The sequence below is a fragment of the Panthera pardus genome, unplaced genomic scaffold, assembly GCF_024362965.1.
Source record: "Panthera pardus isolate Hobbes unplaced genomic scaffold, ASM2436296v1 HiC_scaffold_8, whole genome shotgun sequence".
NCBI classification, from domain to species: domain Eukaryota; kingdom Metazoa; phylum Chordata; class Mammalia; order Carnivora; family Felidae; genus Panthera; species Panthera pardus.
Window position 1 is genome coordinate 113,440,536 of NW_026527013.1, and position 25,999 is coordinate 113,466,534.

General features: G+C 36.9%; 1 protein-coding gene across 2 annotated transcripts in view; it reads left to right on the top strand.

Moving 5' to 3' along the window:
* SP4 (Sp4 transcription factor) overlaps nt 1-14,072 on the top strand; it is an 82,662-nt gene extending 68,590 nt beyond the window's left edge. For both annotated transcript variants that reach the window (XM_053896954.1, XM_019443567.2), the window contains one exon: nt 10,633-14,072. In XM_053896954.1, coding sequence (XP_053752929.1) covers nt 10,633-10,935 — 303 coding nt within the window. In that variant the 3' untranslated portion in view covers nt 10,936-14,072. The remainder of the gene's footprint in view (nt 1-10,632) is intronic.
* The last annotated feature ends 11,927 nt before the right edge of the window (nt 14,073-25,999 follow it).

The window sequence follows — 25,999 nt, forward strand, 5'->3', positions numbered from 1 at the left end:
CAAAATCCTGACAATTAGAACCATTGGCAAGAATGCCAAGCCATTGGAAATGCAAAATGGTACAGCATCTTTGGAAACATTTTGGAATTTTCCTATAAAGTTAAACATATATTTAGCAAATATGACCTAGCAATCTACTCTTGAGTATTCACCCCAAAGAAATAAAAACTATGTTCACACAAAAAGCTATGTATATATGTGTAGCAGATTTTATTTATAATCACCTTAAATTGGAAATAATCCAAATATTCAACTGGTAAATGGATAAAAAACTGTGTTATATTGTTGGAAGAGGCAATTGAGAGGACTTGACTGCTGGTTGACCTGCAAGCTGAACCTGTGTAATCAGAGGCTTCTCACCTCCCTCCCGTGTCCTTGTAATATACATTGTGCCCACTCTTCCCACATTGGGAGCTATTCTAAGGATGTAGCCTTGAGAGAGAGCGGTGTTGAAACCATCTGGACAGTGTATGTCACTGAACCCAGTTAAGACTTCTGTGTAAACTTTTAAGATTTGGCAAGTGGGTACAGAGATCTATTCATCTGAAGGCTATCCAAAACAAGCCTCATAAGTAAGTTCCCTTTCTTGTAAGTTAAAACTTGCACCTACCAATGTGGAATGGTCTGCCTCTTTTGGTTTCTTCTTGCCCTTTGTGTAAAGGGCCAATTTGTGAACCAACACATATCTATACAAGAGAGTACCACTCTTAAACACAGAGGAATGCATTATTAATATACACAACCACAGGGGTAAAATTCAGATGCATTATGTTAAGTGAATGATCCTAGCATCAAAAGCCTACCTATTATATGACTTCATTTATATGACATTATGGAAAAGTAAAAACTATAGAGACAGAGAACAGATTATTGTTTTCTAGGGTATAAGGGTGAAAAAGAGAATTTAACTATAGAAAGGCTTTGTGAAGGAATTTTTGAAAGTGATAGCAACTCTTCCATATGTTTACTTTGTTGATGACTAAATGATTTAATACATTTGTCAAAATTCACAGAGCTATGTACCAAGAATAATTTTACTGTATATAAATTAAAACAAAGTTTTTAAAGTGTGAGACAAAGTCTTATCTTTGAGAAATTAAATTGTAAAAAGGGAGATTTTTTTTTTTTTAAGAATCCAAAGCCATTTTCATATGCTTCATACATATGCTTCAATATCATACACTTCTCTTAACTCTTCCAAGGATAATATTTGAGCCAGAGGAACTTCTAAAAATGATTATGTGCAACCCTGTCATTTTATAAATAAGGACTAACCTGAAGTCTTAGGAGGTTGATTGATTTCTTTACTAAGGCCCAAACTTAGTTCCTTGAGCCAAGTTGAGAGATTCATGATTAATAAGAATAAGCCATGGGAGTAGTAAACAAATTGAGACTAAAATTTCTGGGTCCTTTCAGTGTGCAGGGATTTTTCTAAATGCTTTTTTGCATTCATTTTCTAATTTAATCCTTTGAGCAATAACATAAAATAGGTATCTCTGTTATTCCTAGTTTTAAATGAAGAAATTAAGAATTGGATAGAGAAGTTGCCCAAAGTTCATGGCTAGTAGGTGAAGCAAAATTAAAAAATTTTTATCCTGATCTAGGATCCAATTCATACAAAAAAAGAAAGTAGCATATGTCAAGACCTATAAACAGTTCAGTGTTTGGGAACCATAATATTTGTGACAATAGATTAAACAAAAAAGGTTGGCAGAGTCCAGTTACTGTAGGATGTTATATACTATTTAATTTTTTTTTCCACAGCCATAGGAAATAGGAAACCACTGAAAGTTTCCAGCAGTTAATCAGGTAGTCATCTTTTTATTTTAGACCATTTGGTATTTGTATGGAGAATAAATTCACAGGGAGTAATATTGAGACCAATTATCAAAGACAATTGTTAAGATCCTAAGTAAAACAGAAGCTGTAACAATATATAGGGACCCATTCCAGGAAATGTTTGTGTAGTAAAATTGACAAGACATGGTGATTATTAAATGTGAGAAAAGAGATAATTGGTACCAGTGATAACTGCTACCAAATGAAATGGAGAATACAGGAGAAGAATAAGTATATTGTAGAATTTTCTACCTCCCTTCACGTCTCTCAGTTTTGTTTCTTATGCTTCAGGGCTCTATTGTTATGTGCATGTATATGTATGATTGCTATATCTTCTTGATGGGAATGAGTCTTTTATCATAAAGTGTCCTTGTTTGTAGTTACTATTTTTATCATATTGGTCTGTTAAAACAACTATTTCAGCTCTCGTTTGCATGTTATATCTTTTTTCCATCCTTTTACTTTTAGCCCATTCATGCTTGAGTTTAAAGTGAGCCTCTTTTAGACAGCATAATAGTTGGATCATGTTTTTCTTTAATTTATTCTGGCAACCTCTGCCTTTTAATTGGAGCATTAATACATTCATTTGATGGAATTACTGATGAGGGCTTCCACCATTTTGGTATTTGTTTTCTGTATGGTTCTTTTTTTGTTCCTGTATTCCTCTGTTATTGGCATTTGGTGTTAAATAGACCTTGTGTATTATTTTAATGTCATTTCTTTATAATAATGTTAATATATTATTTTCTTAGTGATTGCCTGCTTTGGGGATTACAGTTCACATATTACAATAATCTAGGTGTACCAATCTACTAGCAATAAATTCTTCAAGTTTTTATTAATCTGGGAATATCTGAATTTCTCATTTTTGAAAAATAGTTTTGCTGTATATAGAATTCTTGGTTGACAGGACTTTCCTTGTATCATCTCAGTGCTTTCTGGCCTCTATGAGCTCTGATAAAAAAAAAAAAAATCAGCTGCTATTATTTGACAATCCTTTGTAGGTAATGCATCACTTCTCTTGCTACTTTGTAGATTCTCTTTGTTTTTGACTTTAAGCAGTTTGTGATATGTCTAACTGGTAATCTCTTTCCATTTAACCTATTTGGAGCTTATTGAGTTTCTTACATGTGTACATTAATGTTTTTCATTAGATGTGGGAAGTTTTCAGTTATCCTTTCTGCATATATTCTCTCTTTATATATCTTGGAACAATAAATCTCTCACTCTTTGTGTGTATGTTGGAGTGCCCTTCAATACTCACCCAGACAGTTGACGACTCTGTTTTAGCCTTCCCTTTCTGCTTATGCAGAGCCTCAAAAGTTAAGCACACATGAGAGTTTGGGCCTTCTCAGGCTTTTCCTGAGCAGGCTCACAGCTTTCATTTCCATTTTCATTTCATTTCATTTTTTATTTTAGAGAGAGAGAGAGTGTGTAAGCTGGGGAGGGCGGCAGAAGAAGAGAGAATCTCAAGCAGGCTTCACACTCCATATAGAGGACACCACAGGGCTCGATCCCACAACCTGAGGACCATGACTTGAGCCGAAATCAAGAGTCAGACCCTCAACCTAAGCCACCCAGGTGCCCCCAGGCTCACGCTTTAAAGTATATATGTGGCCATCTAGATTCCAAGGAAATGACAGAGCTTTTTTTCAAAGCCACTATGGGTATTTTATCTCCCAGCTCCTCCTTTTAAGCTTTTTGTTCAGTCTTTCTGTTTGTCCCAAGTGTTAATCCATTGCCTGGGGCATCCATGAAGTTAAAACTCTTAACCTGCAATTGTTTAGACAAACACCTGTTCCTTTCTGGCCCTGAAAAGACTTTTCACATTGGACTGCCTCCAGGTCAGGTTCAGTACAATAGTTTTCAAGTGAAGCCCTCCAAAGAACCACTAGACAGATTAGACAGGTCACATAAGGCAATTCCTTGGAAATGAGGTTTTGAAAGAGTTCCAGCTCTCTTCTCCCTCTGGTAGCTAGTGGGCCTTCTGGGGAGTTTAAGATGGAATTAGGGAAGTTAAAATACCATAAAATTTGCTGTTCTAATCAAGATTCAGCCATTTTTCTTTAATAAACAATGATGAATTTTGTGATATTTTAAATGATGTAAATGGCATATCTCAGAGATGTTGAATTCCCAGTTGGGTTTAGAAATCTGGATCTTGAGGTCATTGTTCATTTATAGATCACAGTTAAAACTATTAGAGTAGATAAGATTGCTTTAAAAAAGCATTTGTGATAAAATTGACCATATGATTCCTATATTCAAATAGATAATTGCTGAGTGAAGAAATGAAAACTTACTCATAATGCAAATTGATGTCCTTATAAGTCTCAAGTCTCAGCCCATCACTCAGAACAGCCTTGCAAGCCTATTTTTGGGGGTCAGATTCCACTTTTTTTTTTTTTTTTTAATGTTTACTTATTTTTGAGAGAGTGAGCACGTGCGAGCAGGGGAGGAGCAGAGAGGGAGACAGAGGATCCAAAGAAGGCTCTGTGCTGACATCAGAGTCCGATGCAGGTCTTAAACTCAGAAACCAAACCGTGAGATCGTGACCTGAGTAGAAGTCAGATGCTTAACCGACTTAAGGCACCCAGATGCCCCAGCTTCCACATTATTTTAATAATTATCTAAATCTACTTGGAGCGCCTGGCTGTCTCGACTGGTGAAGCGTGTGACTTGGTCTCAGGTTGTGAGTTTAAGCCTTGTGTTGAGTGTAGAGATTACTTAACAATAAAATCTTAATAATAGTAATCATCATCTCAGTCTTTTTGAGTCTTATTTCCATTGTCCTTCATACTCAACCTCCCTTTACTCCTAGTTTCTCTAATTTGGGAAGATGTAAGCCACATGACTTACCTGAAATTATTTTTCCTTCCCCTTTTAATTTACTTTTATCTACAGGTAATGACAGAGGAGAAATGAAGGTACTCATGAAAGATTCATTTAGATATTCTAGGCTGGGTAGGTAAAAAAGAGTATCCGGAGGGACCAATAGGTTATAAAGGTGTTGGAGGTGAGGGTTACAGGGGCCAACAGGCCTCCCAGTTTGAATAACTAGGCTTCTTAGAAAAAAATTGAAAAATTGTTTATTTAATGTGGGTTGTAAATAAATGGTGTTATTGTTACTAAGAAATTGTGTATGGTTGACCCTTGAACAGCACAGTTTTGACCTGCTCAGGTCCACTTATATGTGGATTTTTTTTTTATATATATATAAATACTGTAAAGTACTATAAATATCTTTTTCTCTTCCTTATGATATTCTTCATAATGTTTTCTTTCTTCTAGTTTACTTTTTAAATTTTTTAATGTTTATTTATTTATTTATTTATTTATTTTTATTTTTTTTTAATTTTTTTTTTTTTAACGCTTATTTATTTTTGAGACAGAGAGAGAGCATGAGCAGGGGAGGGTCAGAGAGAGAGGGAGACACAGAATCTGAAATGGGCTCCAGGCTCTGAGCTGTCAGCACAGAGCCCGACGCGGGGCTCAAACTCACGGACCGTGAGATCATGACCTGAGCCGAAGTCGGCCGCTTAACCGACTGAGCCACCCAGGTGCCCCAATGTTTATTTATTTTTAAGAGAGAGAGAGACAACATGAGTGGGGGAGAGGCAGAAAGAGAGGGAAACACAGAATCCGAAGCAGGCACCAGGGTCTGAGCTGTCAGCACAGAACCCATTGCTGGGCTTGAACTCATGAACCGTGATATCATGACCTGAGCTGAAATCAGACGCTTAACTGACTGAGCCACCCAGGCGTCCCTCTAGTTTACTTTATTGTTAGAATACGGTATATAATATTTTTAACACAAAATATGTGTTAATTGATTATGCTATTGGTAAGGCATCTGATCAACAATAGGCTATTAGTAGTTAAATTTGGGGCAGTGAAAAGTTACACACAAATTTTCATTTGTGCAGGTATGGGGGTCGGTGCTCCTAACCCCTCTGTTTTTCAAGGGTCAAACTGTATATGCTACACATGGATATTTGATAAAAGTTATTCATGAGCAAAGGGGTATGTTTTTTACTTAGTTATAACAAATGCCAGACATTTAAAAATGTCCCTGTCGTGTGTTAAATTGTGTGTCTCAGAGGGATATGTTCAAGTCCTAATCTCTGGTGAATGTGACCTTATTTGGAAATAGGTTTTTTTGCAGATTAAATAAAGATGAGGTCATACTACACACAGTGACTAAGATTTAGGACCTAGTGGACCCTAAATCCAATTACTGAGTAATGTCTTTGTAAGAAGGGAAGACGACACAGAGACACTTCCCACGTGAAGACAGAGGGAGAGATTAGAGAGATGCAGCTACAAGCCAGTGAATTCCAAGGATTCCCAGAAGTCACCAAAGCTGGGATAAGGCAAGAAAAAATTCTTCTCTAGAGCCTTTGGTGGGAGCATTGCCCTACTGACACCTTCATTTTCGACTTCTGGCATCCAGAACTTGAGAGAATAGATACCTGTCATTTGGAGCTACCCAGTTTGTATGGGCTTTCTTACAAAAGCCCAGGGAAACTAATACAGTCACTTGGTTCCTGAAATTAATTTTAATCTAAATATAAAAAATTAATTTATTTTTTTTCAAGTTTAGTCTGAGAGAGAGTGAGTGAGCGTGCTCCAGAGGGGCAGACAGAGAGAGTGAGAGAGAGAGAGGGAAAGAAAGAATCCCAAGCAGGCTCCACATTGTCAGTGTGGAGCCCAATACAGGGCTCAAACTCATGAACTGTGAGGTTATAACCTGAGCCAAAATCAGGAGTTGGTCGCTTAGCCGACTGAGCCACCCAGATGCCCCTAAAAAACTAATTTTAATTTCTAAATATATTATCAAATGACAAATTTAGAAATAACATTAATTCACAAAGTATGTTTTATGCATTATATTAGTTTAGATTTGAGGGTAACATGTTGAAAACAGATGAAAGGCAGAACTATGATAGCAAGATAATTGGCTCTTGATGGTACTTCAAATAAATAAAGCTTAAAAGAGCTGATTTATTGCATTCATTCACATCTGTGATTCCATTTGACAATCAGGTTTTTTTCTGAGAGAGATTACTGTTGAGAATATTATGCTAAGAAGTAATCTAATGTAGTTTCTAAATATGAATCTTCTACTTAAATCCTTTTAAAAGACTACCGTATTTTAACAATCATGTAATACAACATGGCCTTCTCTTAATAACCTAGGTAAAAGAAGCAATTCTTTTATCTATACTCAGTTAAACCAAAATTGTTTGAGTTATGTTCTTGATATTTTGTGGTAGAAATAAAATTTGGGGGACACCTGGGTGGCTTAGTTGGTTTAGCATCTGACCCTTGATTTTTGGTTCAGATCATGATCTCACAGTTCGTGAGTTAAAGTTCTGCACTGACTTCACACTGACAAGGTGCAAAGCCTACTTGGGATTCTCTGTCTCCCTCTCCCTCTGCCCCACTCGTTCTCTCTCTCTCCTTCCCTCAAAATAAATAAAGTTTAATAAAAAAGAAATGAAATTTGGAATTTGTCCTTAACATGCTTTGGGTACCTGTAATGAAGATACTTTACAGATTTTGAACCATATAGATCAGCCATCATTTATTTCCTTATTATGCTTTAATTTTTTTCGAGGTTCTGACTTAAGTAACTCTTAGTTTTCTATTGCTGCCATAACAAACTGTCTCAAATTTAACAGCTCAAAAGAACACACATTTATTGTATCACAATTTCTTTAAGTCAGAAGTCTGAGTAGGCTTGGTCTGGGTCCTCCACTTAGTGCCTCACAAAGTCAAACTCGGGTGTCAGCTGGGCTATTCCTTACTGACAGCTGTAGGAGAAAATCTGCTTCCAAACTCACTGACACTGTCAACCAAATTGTTTTTGCTCTTGAAGGACACAGGTCCTTGTTTCCTTGCTGGCTTTCAGCTGTGGGCTCTTGTTTGCTCCTGGAGGCTGTCCACATTCTTTCTCATACTTTCCATGTGGCACCCTTCACCAATAGCAGGTCAAATCCCTTTCATTTCTAATCTCTCTGATTTTTCCTTCTGCAACTCTGACTCCACCTGAAGAAAACTTAGCTTTTAACAGCTCATGTGATTAGATTGGGCCCGCTCAGTTAAATCAGAATAATCTTCCTGTATTAACCTCTGTTATCTTCGTTACATCCCTTGCCGTGTAATAAAACATATTCACAAGTTCCAAGGGATTAGGGCATGGACACCTTTGGGAGCCATTCCTGCCCGTCCTAAGTAATCTAGTATCAAGTTTCAGTTTTTATTTGTACTAACTATAAAAGTATTAATCTCCTAAGAATAATTATAAAATAACATAATTATAAATATAAGGAAGATACTGTATTACATTAGTACAGGAACTCTGACTTCCTTGCAATAAAGAGGAATGATAATTTTGGCCAACAATAAGAAATTTAGAAATTGACACCACAGAAAACACTTCTTTGTGGAAAAGGATAGCACAATAAAATGTCATTTCCCTAACGTTAGTTTAATTGCGTAGCGTAACTTACTTTGAGATTCTAGCCAACTTTCATTGCTTAAAATTAATTGACACCCACACCAGTTAGAAGTAGACAGACTAAAAAGGTCCTCATACAAATGCTGTCACCATGATATCTCACGTATCTTACAGTTTGCCACTAGAGTATCTAGGACTTGTATTTCTTAATTGTTACTGATAGCTCCATGTGGTTGCAAATGACTGTCTTAAGATAATGGGATCTTAAAATGTCAGAGACTCTCACTTGTTCATTTTTGTATCACTGTTGCTTGGCACATTGTGGATACTGAACAAATATTTGTTGAAAAATGAGTTCACAAACATCACCACAGCTAACAAAGACTTATTAAACAACTACTGTGTACAGGTTGATCACCCATTTGATTCAGGGCTTACTAAATGATCTTGTGTCTTCAAGCCATCACCACCTGATTTCTTGTGATTATTCCTGGCCATTGTTGTTATAAAAGAACGGAGGACTGTAATTGCACTTTGATGGTGTAGCATTAAAAACCCAAACTAGAAATACAGTGCCTTGAATCCTGCTGTAATACTAATAAGTTATTTGATTTCCCAAGAAGATTAATTAATTTCTGAGCCTCAGCTCACAGATTTATAAAATGAAAATGTGAAATAAGATCTTGAAGCTTTAAAATTTGTAAATTATGAATTTTTCTTTTGAAGTAAATGGGAGACTTGAAATAGAGGAGTTCAAGATTGATCTTAACCGAACACCCTCATTTAATCATTTTTTGGCCTTTTCTATGTATCAGCATTCAGGAAAAATAAATGTTTTTGAGAATTTTGTCTAAACCATGTACTTATCCTTTCATTTAATTTTTCAAGACTGAAAGAGAAAGTTTAAATGAGATATTGCTAATGTAATTTTTTTAGAAAATAGAAGCAAACACAAAGATGTGGGGGAATTAGCTGATATGGATGGACTTGAACCTATAGATTTTCTATTGGTAAGTCAAAAGCAAGGCCAAGTAAAGAAGTCAGCGAAACTGAATTTCCTTATTATTCAAGTCCTAGTGTCAGACTTGGAAAACATTTCTTTCCCTTAAGTAACAAACTTAGAGGAAAGGACTGAAGCTAATAGTTGATCTGTTGTGAACACGACGACACACCACTTAACCACATTTTTTTGTGCCCCATCCATTATGCACAGAAGTGAAATGTCTTTTTTCTTTTAAGGTAACGTTTAATTTGTTTTTATTCAAAAACAGAGAAGTAGTTAGTTCCTGTGGAGCTATCTTACATCTTAAGGAGAGCATATTTCAGGGTCACTTTGTATACGAGAACCTGACAGCCTTATTCTGTGAGACGTACAAATTATTAAATTTGAAACGCAGTATTCACCTTACTCTCATTTTTGCCTTGTGAAGAAACTCAGTGCACTATTAAATTATTAACTGATTTTATTTGAGGTAGTTCTAAGATAGTTTTTTGCCTCCAGGCATTATTAATTTTTTTTTTTTAACGTTTATTCATCTTTGAGAGAGAGGGACAGATCATGAGTGGGGGAGGGGCAGAGAGAGGGAGACACAGAATCCGAAGCAGGCTCCAGGCTCCGAGCTGTCAGCACAGAGCCCGACGCGGGGCTTGAACTCAGGAACCGCGAGATCATGACCTGAGCCAAAGTCAGACACTCAACCGGCTGAGCCATCCAGGTGCCCCTGCCTCTAGGCATTATAATTAAAACAGAGGCAGTAGGTAGTAAAGAGTAGACATGAGCCTTGAACTATATATTGTTACACCTGGAAGAGATTTTTGAGATTCTGTTAGAAATCCTCTTACTTTCAACTGGTCTGGGTGGCTCAGTCAGTTGAGCACCCAACTTCAGCTCAGGTCATGATCTCACGGTTCTGGATTTTGAGCCCTGCATCAGATTCACTGTCTGTCCGGATCCTGCTTTGGATCCTCTGTCCTCTCTCTCTGCTCCCCAAAATAAATAAACATTCAAAAAAAAAAAAAAAAAAAGAAATCCTCATTTCGTAAATGGGGAAACTGAGGCACAGAGTGGCTCTTTAACTGGCTTCAGCTTTTACTTCCAGTTCTTAGCAGAACCAAGACTTTAACTCAACTCATTGATTCCTAGTCACATGCTCTTTTTCCTGTTCTGCGTTGCTTGTTTGATAGCATTTTAAAATAAAACAGAATGAAAGTATTTTGCATCTGGTCAAAAGTTAAACAAAAGTATAGTATGACCAGAAGAGAAATTATTTAACATTATTATTTCATTTAAATAAAGTATGTGTGACTTCATTCACTGTTTTTTTGTTTAGGTGAAAAGAGGTTTGAATGCCCGGAATGTTCTAAAAGGTTTATGCGGAGTGATCATCTCTCCAAACATGTCAAAACGCACCAGAATAAGAAAGGTGGTGGGACAGCTCTTGCCATTGTTACCTCGGGAGAACTGGACTCATCTGTTACAGAGGTGCTTGGCTCCCCAAGAATTGTCACAGTTGCAGCCATTTCTCAAGATTCAAACCCAGCAACTCCCAATGTTTCAACCAACATGGAAGAATTCTGAAAAGTTATTTATAACAGAGACCTCTAGTGCTGCACTTAAGTTTACACACCTTTGAAAATCTGGAAATGGGCTGGTCAAGTGGATTACAGAGTAGGAAATCAATCATGTTTTCATTCTTGGCTTCTTTATATATTCCAAGATTTGGGGTCAACATGTGAAGTGTTGAATTTTTAGAAATACAAAAAGCATACTGATGTACTGGTAACAGAAAAGTATTTCCTCCATACTATAAGTTGTAGCCATTTGGAAATATATCACATAATCTTTAAACTGAATTTTCCCCTCTCTTAACATCATGTGTTAACATGTTTAAAAAGACAGACCTCAGTAGTTTGCAGGCTGGACCTTAAGTGGACTTGTTTTCTTTGGAAGTACTTTGTTATAAATTCAGTCAGTAATAATTTTATGTAGATTTTTTTTCTATAGCACAGAAAACAGTTAACTGATGATAGGGATAATATTTTATTTCCTTAGCTTGTTTTTTGGAAAATCAACCGAAAATAGTTTTGGCCGTCTTTTCTAAATGTTAGAAATTCTTCAACAGTTGAATTAGGTAAGTTCCACAAAAGTAATCTGAGATGCATCTCAGATCTTTATTACCACTACATTATAGTAGTGTGTATGCAGACAATCAGTGAAGTCCAATTACTTTCTCCATTTGGAGACACAAGAGGAACTTAGAGCTAAACTTTAGGTTAAATTTTAGATTGAAACCTTAGGAAAATACTGGGGTGGGGAGGGTGGTTGAAACAAACTCATAATAGCTTCAGGAAAATAAAATGAGGCAACCTAACATATGTAAGTTTTGAAGTTAGGATTGATGATATTCCTAACCCTAGGTTGAACCACAAAATTCATTTTAAATGTTTATATTGGAAATATTTGCCTAGAGTATAAATCATTCTGTAGTTTCATATTCTGTAAATATGAGTTATGTTGACAATGTGCAGAATTCTTTATGCTTTGACTTGGTAGCCAAAGAAAGAATTATCACACTTTTTTTTGTAAGGCCAGCAGAAAATTATCTTTTAACTACGTTACAATTTCCGTTTTCCTCTCTACTAAAATTTCGCCAACCCCATTTTATTTCTAGTACTGTGTTAGAAGGCTGGTTACGAATTTATAACATAGAAATATCTTTATGTTATGCCAATAACTGAATTTTCCCTAAAGAGACAGCCTAACAGATATATAATGATGTGATACTATGAAGCACGTTATTTTTTAAAAATCAGAATAACTTTCAAATAAATGACTAAGGAAAAAAATTATATTTTATTGTTTATGCAAGGATCTTCTAGGAAAGGTGGCCAAAAGTCTCCTATGAAACAAATTTGGATTATACCAACAGTTTAAGTATTAGTAAGATATTTCTCACTTTAAAAATGTATTTACCTGGAAACATAATGGAATTGGAATTGACCATTTGAAAACTAAAACTTTTAACTGCCTGGTTTATTAACATTATTAGTTTGGGGACCGTTTGAATAAAGGTACGTGTTTTCTTGTGCATTTCTCTATTATTTCAGGAAAAGTACTACTCCTGCGAATTCTCTTCCAGAATCGTGGTGTTTCTTGTCTTTTCGATGAAGGAGAAATACTGTAGCGATCACTGTTTACACTGTGCACACTTCGGGCCAGCCCTTTGTAGCGCTCTGTAAAGCTGGAGGCCTTTTGTGCTTTCAGTTTGTATAAAAAAGCTTTGAGATTAAAGGAAAAAAAAATTTTTACACTGTGGTTATAAATTTCAAGTTTCTTAAAGCTTTTGTAGACTTGTAACAAAGTCTTTAAATTTTAGTTGGATTTTGTAAATTGTTTTGTATATTTTATTTAATGTACTCTTAACAACTGATGTATCTGGCTTTAAAACATCAGAATCAGTTTGTTGTTTTGTTTGGTACAGAGGAGCATTTGGTCGTGTGAATTTTAATTTTATTATATAGGAGCTGAAACATCAAATATATATTTTATCTATCATTATGCTACACAATCAGTGCTATAAATTTTTTTATGCAAAGAAACTTTCCTAATGTTCGAATCATGTTTCCTCAAAGTGACACTTTTCGTTGTTGTTAATACCAAGTATGAGCTCTCTGCACCGTTATTCCATGAACCGGTTTTAATGCATACCTGTGTATGCTCATCAGAAATGGAAGTTATTTTTTAATCAACAATGAGGCCTATTATAAATTTAACAAACTGAATCTGGATAGCTTTATAGCATATAAAATACATTAATTTGTGTTAGCAGGTGCACATTTCACCACTGAAATGAGAACTATTTTGACAGTCTGTTCTGCATACCATTCTGAATCCACTTTTCTGTCTTATAAGAATCGTAAATTTCAATGTCCTTTATTTGACTCAGTGGGATATAGCTGTTATAAGTAATAGGGCACAGATGTGCAGTAGAGTCATATTTAATGGCATTTCACTGTTCATTCCCTTTGCCACCGTTATAAAACTTTTCTTTATTGTAATTATCAGTGCAAAGCTATGTATTTATCATGGTAGAACTCCAGTGTTAGAATAGTTTTTTCTTACAGTATACTTTCTTTGGTTAGGTTTGTGTATGTGTTGCTGATTACATTAGAACTTGATGTTAAGTCATTATTTATCACACTCTCATGAGAGCAGTAATAAAAGTGTGTAATCTAGGAGAAAAAGTTAATTTGTCAAACTTAGATAAGCATGATGTTTAGGTCCTATTTTTCAATTTTATAACTGTTTTATTGCAACAATATTTGTATTTAAGTCTTCATTTTAATGCCTTGTGGTGTTTTTTTATGCATGTCACTAAGTTGTCATCCCACATAAATTGATGTGCAGCATAGGGTATTAAATCTACATAATGATTTTAAAACAGAAATAGTTGATGGTAAAATGTAAATGTTTTGCAAAAATTCCTTATAAAAAGTTTTGTAGTAACATTTCACTTGTAAATTTTTTTTGTAAAAAAAAAAAAAAAAAGAAAATGAAAAAAAAAGATGAATCAAGAAAAAAACCTGTTTCCCATATCCTAGAATTTAGACAATTATTCTGCCAGCAAAGCCTCTGGGGCTGTAATTGACATTTTTACAGTGCTGATTTGTATAAAATTTGTTTTTTGTGGATTTGGAAATAAAATCATGTACAAGTTGTTGCCTGCAATAACAATTGCAAGTAACCTATTAAAAATTCCCTTGAGTTTAACATGTTTCTTCATTTAATTATGTATACTATAAAGCAGCAATAAATTATTTGAAGTATCAACCTTCTTATCACGGTGAACACTGGGAAGTAAATGCTTCTCACTAGAAAACGTATTGGCAACTCTTCATAATTCCTGGTATAAGATCTGGTCACCATTTCTCTGAACATACTGCCAGAGAACACCGATGCAGATTTCATGTTAATTTGTAGCCATTGCCCTAGACATTTATGGAAATTAAAATTTGATTTAGGACATTTTTTACTTAAATGTTTTTAAAGCAGTAAATGTTAGGAAATTGTAGGAAGAGCTAAAAACGAACACATAACTAAAATACTATTTAAGCTCACAGAAATACTAAGAAGAAGCAGAGTATGCCACATAAATGCCACAAAATCTGTAAGCAAAAGCTGTTGTCTTTTCCTCCGGGGAGAGCCCTACAGATCTCATAAAGAACCTTACTAACATGATGAATACATTATTGTAACAACTTCACTTATCAGATTTCCAAGCTCAGGCCAGATTAGATGATATGGCCAAATGAGGGGCGTGGGCTGGTGGGGGCGGGGGGGTTAGGCAGCAAGGGAAGTCCCCTGGCTCACTGGCAGAAGACTCCAGAAAGAGTCTTTTTACATCTAGTAATCCAGAGCTAGCTCTATAGGTTGCCTTGTACAGGAGAGCCCAAAGGTAAAGGTATGTTTATGTTACAACTCAGTGTAGTGTAGTATCTGTGTGTTCATAACAATAACTGAATCGAGAAACGGTTAAATTTGTGCTATTATGCCAAACAAGACCAGTTACAGAGTAAATTGTTCAAGAAATTTGTGTCAAATTAAAGATGATAAAATTACCAGAAAAAGTCACATTTGGAAGTTTCAGGATGATACTGCATAAAAGAAATGATTGTGAAATTGGAACATTAATTTTTTTTTTTTTTTTTTTTTAATTTTTAGTATGATAATACCAGTTTGATTCTTGGGACTTCTTGGGACTTCAACCACATAACTATGAACAAGACTGAATGGAAGAAAATTGAAAGTAATGTTTTTTACTTTATCATAGATTATTGATGTAAAACATTTGGGGTAATGAGCAGGGAAAGGTGAAGCGGTGCTGGGAGCAAGACTGTAATATAGTGTGGTTCACAGTGCTGTTGGTGAGGATGATTTCAAGTCCAGAAGAAAGGATCGCGTGTTGAGTATTTTTATTTAAAAATTCAGATGCTTAAGGGATCCAAGAACTTAAGGTATGTGCAAGAAGCGCAAAATACTTTATTCAGTATATCTGAATCATGTGTTAACTGTATTTATTGCCCAAGCAATAATAACTTTACTGTGCACACAACCAACTTGTAATTGTGTCGCAGGATTTTTAAGGTACATATTTTGGTTCTTTGCAGAGTAGCTAATTAGCATAGGCCTCCAGCTGTGTTCCTCCTAGCAGCAGGTGGCAATCAAATAATTTATTTGTGGATACCTGAGAGTAATCTCAAGTACAAATAGTAAGAAAGAAGGAGGGGAGAAGAGAGGAAGGAAGACAGATCTTGAAAACCTTTATTTTTGTCTGAGCTAATAGTTTGGATAATGCTGGGATAATTTCTCCTGGAAGAAAAAAAATGTTCCAATTAATAGGGTTATTACTAGATTTTAGAATTTTAATTATACTCCCAAGTTTTCATGTATTTAAACACAAAAAACACAATGCTGCTTATAATACTTTGGCCCAGAAAAGCAATTTATGTTTGCATGTACATAGAGTGCAACTGTTTATAGTAAGGATTTGAGTTAGTACATTTATTAGACCATAGTGACATAAAACCTGTTCTCTTTAAACAGAAAAGGCATTTTTATGCTAAATCATGTATCACTATCCGGCCTACAATTAAGTGCAGATACTGAAGCCTTAAGTACATTGTGCATTTCCTAGAGAAGTCGACCAGGAAAATTGGGTGAAAGTCAAGCAAAATTTTCACATAAGCTTGTTTTGAAATATTTCATAAAAACAAAAACACCATAATAAAAAATTTAATTCAAGGAAACAATAGATGTGTTTCCCCCAATTACCAATACTCCCCTTGCATAACTGGCACTATTTAAAATTTTTGCTCAATGTAAACACAATCCATAGAGGTTTTTTTCCTAGATCTTAATGAAATTAACATTTTTAAAGATATATGCTATGTGTAGCATTGTAGGTATATATCAGCATAACATTTGGGGTGGGTTAAGAAGTTCAAACTTCAGAATAAAACTTTTGTTTCTAAAGCTGTTTAAAGAAAAAGAATCCGTAAGAAATTACAGATAGGCCTAAATGTACACACTTGGCCTAAAATAAATGCTCTGAAGATTTGTACCAGCAGTTTCCATGAAATTGCATTTTTACCTATCCTCCTCCCCACCCCCCCATTTCTGGACCTGAGTTTGCTATAAAACTTAACAGTGGCAAAGGGTAAGAGGTTAAATTTTGATTCTCCACTCATTGAACAAATACTGTTTACTTGGTGCAGGCACAAATCTGGGTATCAGAGATCGATCAAGAACAACAGAAAGCCCTATCCCTGCCCTTATAGAGGTCACACGTATTACAGAGTGGGGAGGACAAGCACAAAAAAGGTGATGAGTGCTAAGGCTGCGATTGTCCGGAGAGCCTTCCCAAGTGATACCTGAGCAAAACTTGAAATGAGGAAACGAGCCTTGCCAATCAGTATCTGAGGAAAGGTTGGAGGAAGAGGAATCCAACAAGAGGGATGAGCCTGAAGGTTGGATTGTAGCTAAAGCACGACAGTCTAGAGAAGCCAAAAAGGCAGCAGGAGAGAGGTAAGGTGGCAGAACAGCAACATCCTGTAGACCCTGTAATCTTCACCACTGGAGTGGAAAAGCCCGGTGATGGTGACAGTGGGGTGGGTTGATCTCCCTGGCAACAGCAAAGCCCTGTGATGCAGAGATCACCAACTAGGAGGCAGAGGACTGTGGGCTTCATTCCTGGTTTGGCCGCTTAATTAACTGCACAACCTTGGGCAAATTAACTGTCCTGCATCCTCTTTTCCTCTTTGGCACAGTGAGGATAATGCCTCACAGGTCTGTTAAGAGGACCAAATAAGGTATCTCTACCAAGGGGCACCTGGGCGGCTCCGTCGGTTAAAGCGTCCAGCTTCATCAGACAGCACAGAGCCTGCTTGGGATTCTCTCTCTTCCTTTCCCTCTGCCCTCCCTCTGCCCCACTCTGCCCCACTCTGCCCCTTTCCAGCTTGTGCTCTCAGAATAAACAAACTTAAAAAAAAAAAAAAAAAGATAAATCTCCCAAGCTTCTGATACAGTTTTCAGTAGAAGTTATTGTTAATTATAAGTTAATCCAAAAGGTGGGGGGGAAGAGCATGGAATATTTCCTAGTCGGACCAATGCTGAAAAGCTGAAAAGCTTTGGAAGTGGACAATGCATTGAAAAGTTAATTCTCAATATCCCAAAGAGGAAAAAGGGAGAAATTCAGTAGGAATTTCTTGATTCAATTGCATGTTTTCCTCAAACTATCTGCTTATGAGCCAGTTTGGGGTGCTCTATCTCAAAATTAGAGGATAGTCGTCTTTTCCCAATGCTATTCAACAAAATGAAAGTTTCAAATCAGTTATATCCTAATTTTAAAATGTTCGTTCCAACTACAATTTGCCTACCTCGAAGTGATAGCTGATAACCAAACAAGTGAACGAGAAGCAAACCAATTGGTGAAAAACAAAAACAGCTGCTCATGTGTTCAACAACTTTTTTGTAGACATGAATGGAAAGTTTTCTATATTTAAAATCATTTCCTATATTTATTAAATAGACAAAATGAATCTGAGCCCTCAGGGCAAAAGCACTCCTGTGTTTTCCAGCTTCCTATCAACTTATAGCCACAAAAAAGAAAATGTGCAATTTGATTTCCAAAGGTTTTCTTACTCTCAACAAGCTACCTTTCAGTCTCTCAGAAAAAGAATTTATGAGCTCCAAGCTACTTTCACATAGCTGTTCTGATTTCTTTGTGGAATTAGGATATAAATAAATGCATTGTCCAAACTGGCTTAGTGTCCTGCCATCCTCAGGGGCACCTCTGGCTACTTCCTGCTCTCCACTTCCGGCCATCTTGTCCTCTTTAGTGTCTTACCTTGGCTTCCAGATCCTGTTCTTAACTCTGACTTGTCTTTTCATTCCCAACCTGACTTTTGGGGATGCTTTTTCCAATCAGGTGGTACTTTACTGAGCACCTATTGCATGCCAGATTCAGGCACAAGGGATGCTGTTCCTCTTTTCCGAACTAACCCTGTTTCCCTGGATCTCTACCTCAGCTAGATTTCTAGAGCACCTCAAGATCCTCTTGCCACAATCCTAGGGACCAGTTGGCCAGAGCTTGCAGATATGGGAGTGTATTAAGCCTGAATCCATGGGAAGGAGCCAAGGCTCAGATCATGTTGGGCCAAGTTAAGATGAACAGGTTCATCTCAAGTCAGAGTCAGAGAGCCAGGAAGTCAGACCCTGGGAGCAAAGATCAGACAAAAGCAAATACAGGGAAGAGGAGGAAATTAAATGTAAGTTGTCTCAATCACCCATCCATCTTTGAATCATGCCTTTCTAGATGGTTGGCTTGGCCTAAATTGTGTTATTTATTACCTTGCTATGAAATGTGGTTTAATAAATATTTTATTGATAGTAGTATTATCTTTGAGATGTGGGAGCCATAATAAAGGTTATATTTTCTGCTGGTAAAATTGTTCCTAGCTTATATAATTTTATGCTAGAATTAAATACATCAGTAATTCATGGTGTTATGTAAAGGGCATCATGGCTTCTGAGAATCTGAGTTTGAAACAACAAGTTTGAACTACACTGTTGAGGAAAATAATTTAAAGGCAAACAGGAAGCTTACTGAAAAAAGATTCCAACTCAGTTCAGGAATATTGCAAGTGGTTACAACTTTAACTTAACTGTTTTACGTCTTTGAAGCTTTCTTTATGTCGGCTTATTCTTTGTCAAATTTGTATATGCATACGTGAAATGTGTGTGTGCGCGCGCGCGTGCACCTGCGTGTTTGGCGAAGCATCATGTCTATTTCTAACTACAGTTCATAAGTCATAAGTAAATTTATAAGTTACCGTGGTTTTGTATTATAGTTCACTTCTATAATTATGTGAACAAAAAGACTGTTAGAAAAGTAAGCCCTATGCTGATGACAATATATAACCTTATTTTACTTCCCATTTTTATAGAATAAATCATGAGTAGAACAGGGTTTAGAGACCTATGGAAAGAGTCTCAGGTCTTTATATGTTTTTCTATTTGTTATGATTTTCAAAACACGGGGATGCCAATTTGTATTAAAAATCTATATAAGTATGTCCACCAATTCCTTTTATTCTGCTTTTATTCTTGTATCTAATTACAAATGTACACTTTGACATAAAAAAAAAAATAGGTTAATGCCTGGCTGGCTCAGTGGGTAGAGTATGCAACTCTTTTTTTTTTTTTTTTAATTTATTTTCAAGTTAGTTAACATACTGTGTAGTCTTGGCTTCAGGAGTAGAACCCAGTGTTTCATCTGTCACATATGACACCCAGTGCTCATCCCAACAAGTGCCCTCCTTAATGCCCGTCGCCCACTTAATCCACCCCCCCCACCCATCTCCACTCCAGCAACCCTCAGTTTGTTCTCTGTATTTAAGAGTCTCTTGTAGTTTGCTTCCCTTGCTGTTTTTATCTTCTTTTTCCTTCCCTTCCCCTATGTTCATCTTGTGAGTTTCTCAAATCCCACATATGAGTGAAATCATATATCTTTCTCTGACTGACTTATTTCACTTAGCATAATACCCTCCAGTTCCATCCACATTGTTGCAAATGGCAAGATTTCATTCTTTTTAATCACCGAGTAGTATTCCATTATATATCCATATACCACATCTTCTTAATCCATTCAGCAGTTGATGGACATTTTGGTTCTTTCCATACTTTGGCTATTGTTGATAGTGCTGCTATCAACACTGGGGTGTATGTGCCCCTTTGAATCAGCGTTTTTGTATCCTTTGGACAAGTTCCTAGTAGTGAAATTTCTGGGTCATAGGGTAGTTCTATTTTTAATTTTTTGAGGAACCTCCATGCTAGTTTCCAGAGTACCTACACTAGTTTGCATTCCCACCAGCAGTGCAAGAGGGTTCCCCTTTCTCTGCATCCTTGCCAACATTTGTTGTTTCCTGACTTGTTAATTTTAGCCATTTTGACAGGTGTGAGGTGGTATCTCATTGTGGTTTTGGTTTGTATTTCCCTGACGAGCGATGTTGAACATCTTTTCATCTTTTAGCCATCTGGACGTCTTTAGAAAAGTGTCTATTCATGTCTTCTGCCCATTTCTTCAGTGGATTATTTGTTTTTTGTGTGTTGAGTTTATGTGATATGTCATTTGCAAAGATCTTCTATTCCTTTGGTTGCCTTTTAGTTTTGTTGATTGTGTCCTTTGCTGTGGAGTGTGCAACTCTTGACCTCGAGGTTGTGGGTTCAAGCCCCACATTGGGTATAGAGATTACTTAAGGATAAAATCTTAAAAAAAAAAAAAAAAAGGATAAAAGGGCAAACCTACCTGAAGAATTATATTAAATTGATCGTTTTGCAGATATAAAATAATTGTTCTGTATTTTCAGGAGAAGTGTTACCTTGTTTGTCAAATGCTTTTAAAATATTAGTTTTCTTTTAAATATTATCTTTATTTGAATCCATGATCTTGAAAAATTCTATGAAGAATTAATGGTATGAGAAAAGAACTGATAATCACTAAAGAATATATTCAAATAAAATATTCATCTTTACGTTATACATTTCATTGTAATAGCAATTCTGGTCAGATTTATGATTTGAGTACTTACATCTCTTACTTAGAAATATATAAGATGTTTTTAAATTCTAGCATTGTTCAGAATACTCCAAAAATAATTATGAGCTGTAAAAAGATCAAGTAACCCTCCTGCTTTAATTTTTTGTAGCTGAAATATAACCTGGCTTAAAATACATCCAGCTTATGAATCCAGGGGACACGGCTTTGTTTTCCAGAATCAACACCTCAATCAAAATTCAGACATATTTAGATATCAAACTAAGAGTTACCCTATTCCCAAGTTCGGTTCATTCCCCTTAAACAAAAATATAAAAGTAATTATTGGTTTTCTTTAGCATAGATACATGTTTGATAGTCACAGTATTTATAACAGTTACAGCACAGCATGTATCAGGTCAGAAAGGATGCTAGACGTAGTGATGGAGGAAGGCCCCCGAGTCCCCCCTGACCCTTCATCCCCACACACTCCTACCCAACCCCTCAGTGCTGGCCTTTACTGTTTCAGTTGCTGGATCCTGGGGAAGTCATGGGATAGAAGTAGAGAGATCAGGAACCACAGTGCCTGTTTATTTCTTGGCATGGAATTATTTTAATATCTTAATAACCATTGTGGCTATACAGCTGAATGTGAACCCTGCACAGTGGGTTCTTCACACTTTCGATATAGGGATAGAAAAACCCAGTCCCCAAAACATCGTTTTAATTGCTGAATTTATGAAAAACTCAAGCAGTTACATAAGCATTGTACTTAGACACACAAAATCAAAGACAAATATAAGTGGAAAAGTTATTTCACTTAAAGATAGGACTGATTTTAAAACTTCTTGTAATATTTGCGTAAGATACAGTTTCTGTGGATTATGATGACTTAAGTAATTTTTTTTTAATTTTTTAATATTTGTTTATTTTTGAGAGAGACAGAGCACAAGTGGGGGAGGAGCAGAGACAGAGGGAGACACAGAATCCAAAGCAGGCTCCAAGCTCTGAGCTGTCCACACAAAGCCCGATGCGGCTCAAACTCACGAACCGGGAGATTATGCCCTGAACCCAAGTTGGACGCTCAACTGACTGAGCCTGCCAGCCAGGCGCCCCTTAAGTAATTTTTTTTTAAGTAGGCTTCATGCCCTGCATTGGGTTCCAACTCAGGGCATGACCGTAAGACCAAGATCTGAGCTAAGATCAAGAGTTGGATGCTTAACCCACTGAGCCATCCAGGGGCCCCTTAAATAATTTTAAAAGGAATTTTAAAAGAGAAAGGGTCTGTTACATCAACAAATGTGATTGCTTCCTACACTTTATTTTCACTGGTCTTTAAAAGCCTGTTAATAATATTTATTGAATCTGAGACATGATCAGTTATTTATATATATTAATTTGTATATCACTAAAATACCCCTGCCAATAACACTACAATGCAATGATTTATTATTCTTAAAATTTTTCTTTTATACTTGAGAGCTCTATTAGACTTATTTAGACAGGTATTTTCCCATGCATCACTCCTGTACCTACATGAAGAATCTAAATGAGGGAGGGCTGGTTGGCCCAATAAGTGGAACATGCGACCTTTGACCTCAGGGTTGTGAGATCGAGCCCCACATTAGGTGTAGAAATTACTTAAAAAAATAAAATCTTCAAAAAAATCTAAATGAAATAGCTTCTTCATATTCAGTGACTAACTTTTCAATCATGTTTGTGCCCAAGAGTGGTAATTTTAAAACTATGTTCACAAATTCTTTGATATTCCTTCCTTCAATAAGTGGAGCCTAATTCCATCCCCTTGAGTGTGGGCTGGACTTCGTGACTGCTTCTAATGAACAGAATAAAGTGCAATGTGACCGGGTGGGACTTCCAAGACTGGGACATAGAAAGTCACTGTGGCTTCCTTCTAATTCTTCTCCTCCTGGATTCTCCACTTTGGAGGAAACCAGCTGCCGTGGTATAAAGCAGTCGTCAAGAGAGGCCCACGTGGTAAGGAACTGAGACCTCTGGACAACCGTCAAATAAGTGAGCTTGACATGCATCTTCCAGCCCAGTCAAGCATTCAGATGACTACCGCCCCAGACCCCATCTTGACTACAACCTCCTCACAGGCTCTGAGCCACAGCACCCAGCTACACTCCTTCAGATTCTTGACCAACAGGGACCCTGTGAGCTAAGTAACACGTGTTTGTTGTTTCGGGCTGTGACATTTGGGGACAGGTTTCACCTCAATAGCTAACTAACATACCAGGAGTCATCAGTTTTCAACCAGTATCATCTTCTGTGACATTAACGGCACTAATGATGCAGCATTTCATAAAAGAACTCCAGGAATTTCTCTGCAAGCTTTGCTGCAGATGTATGGTGGGGCATGAGTAACAACGACAGGACTCTGGGCAGACCACAAATGTAAGACATGCCCCAATTTTAGAGATGTGAGCAAAACGCATACCACAGAATTGACAAAGAATTACACTTTAAGCTATTTTTGTGACTTCCCTTCTGCCTTCCCCAACCACCCCCCCCACCCCAAAAATACACTGTCTTCTTAAAGATCTTGATTTTGTCAATGGCAGTTTTACTGACCATTTTAGGACAAAGGTACTGAGGTTCATGGAGGATTACTGTATTTGCATCCTCGTTGGCATGGGGAGGTGCAGGGCTTGGGTGGCTGAGAAAGGGGCCCCTGGTGTGAACTGAAAGAATGCTTTATTATCTCTAACCTGTCCCAGCCCTAGCAGCCCTCCAGAGAGTCACAAAGACGATGCCCTCTTTGTAAGGGACTGGAATTGCAGGGAAAGTGGTGGCAGCTTTTTGGTGCCGACAGAATTTGGGCATTAAAGAGGACACGCTGGTCCTTCGGAATTTGGGAATGTTCTAGTTTGATGTGGAATTCTATATCCTGTAACAATTCACTACCAACATATTAGGAATGTGTGTACTTAGGGAGAAAAGCAAGCAATGCTTACTGGTTCAGAAAGAAATCTTAGCAGCATTACAATGGGTACATCAGCAATGTAAGTATAAAAGGCAAAAGGAGATTTTTCTGACCTAAAGCACACGGCTCTCCTCCTTACATCTTTGTCCACTTTCTCCACTAAGAAAGATGGATAGCTCCTAGGAAAGGGCTTTGTAAACTGTTATGCGCTAAACAAACGCGAGGCTCCATCTTTCTCCACTTTCTCCACTAAGAAAGATGGATAGCTCCTAGGAAAGGGCTTTGTAAACTGTTATGCGCTAAATAAACTCGAGGCTTAATTATACATGTCTGCTGCCTCCACGCTGGGAGAGGTCACTAATCCTCACTGAATTCCCACCTGTGCCCGAGGCCCAGCACCTTCTCTGGGCTTCCTCCTCATCTCTCATTTCAAGGCAAGGCTTGATAGACAGGAATAGAAATAATAATGTTTAATACGATTTAGAAGATATTCAGAAATAATTGTGTTTATACCCCCCACAGCTTCACTCCTTTTCATATTCTTGCGATGAATTTATTTAATCTCTAAATCTTCCTTCTCTGGAACGAGTGCACCTAGAATAAAGCTGCTTTCTTGTTCGGATCACCTGTAATTTAATTAATCTCCTTCCACAGATTTATTTTTTTCGTCTTCCTTCAGAGACCCTCACGTTTGCCCTGACTAAAATCTCTTCGAGAACAGAAGTCCTTCCTTTTGCTGGCCTTGTTTTGAAGGGCTTGCTCCAATTCAACAAGTATTTGAACAAAAGTGTTTCTAGAGAGTCAATGCTGGATGCTGTAGGAGATAAAATAAATAAATAAATGCCACAGTCCCTGACAGTTCCTGCCCTCAACTGGCTTAGTTGCTAATGAGAAAATGAGAAGAAAGCTGCACAAGTAACTATGATGTTAAGTAGAGTGCCTTGTACTGGTACAGGAAGAGATTACACCAAGTACTGGGTGAGGATTTCCTGAGAGCCTTGTGGTTGTTGTTTGCTTGCTTGCTTGTTTTTGTCAGTCATTTCCAGTACATCTTGGTATTTTCTGCCTAAATACTATGAGATGATTCTTTCTGCAAATCCTTTGGCTTTCTACTATATTTCCCCCCTTTGACTCTGAAATTCATGCATATATTCTAGAAAGTTCATGCATAGATTTAGGTCAGAAAAATCTCCTTTTGCGTTTTATATTTACATCGCTGATGTACCCATTGTAATGCTGCTAAGATTTCTTTCCGCTAAGATTTTAAGTTGTTTTTTTTTAATTAAAAAAAATTGTTTTAATGTTTGTTTATTCTTGAGAGAGAGAGAGAGAGAGACAAAGAGACAGAGCATGAGCAAGGGAGGAGCAGAGAGAGGGGGAGACATAGAATCCAAAGCAGGTTCCAGGCTCTGAGCTGTCAGCACAGAGCCTGATGTGGGGCTCCGAGTCACAAACCGCGAGATCATGACTTGAACCAAAGTGAGACGCTTAACCAACTGAGCTGCCCAGGTGCCCCAAGTTGGTTTTTTTTTAAATCAAAACCAACAGTCTTAAGAAAAATATAACTAAACTATTGTTTTATATCTGCTTTGAATAATCTTGACCTTATGAGTTGATATTCCTGTCTGTGATTTGCATTTGTCTCTTCATTGGTGTATCACCCTTCTCTACTCCCCTGTTTCGTATCTTAGGGCTTAGCAGTTTCCTGTTCTATTTGTCCTTCACCAACTGGTTTCAATGTCTCGATATCTCTGAATATCCAGGTAATAAAATCCCTCAAATTGCATAGTTTTTCAGTGTTGTCCTGTTTTTCTTTTTCTCCTTCCAAAATCTTAAGATGGCCTCAGTCAAGGGCTTCTCCAAGGTAAATTTCTTTTAATGTTCAGCCACAATTAAAAAAAAAAAAAGTGCTGAAGTCTTTGTAATTCATGGGAAATTGCGTTAGTGTAAGGTGGTATTTCCCATAATGTCTTATGTTATTAGTGGCATCTGAGAAAAAAAACACGGTTAATATCCCTATTGGTTAACTACCAAATGGACACTTTTCCCTTTTCCTCACTAACAGAACCCAGATTTTGTTCAGGCTCCTCCTAGTGGCCATATCCTTAAGAGGAGGCTGGAGTTGGACCTTGATTAGCTTAACTAACCAAGAAGTTCTCA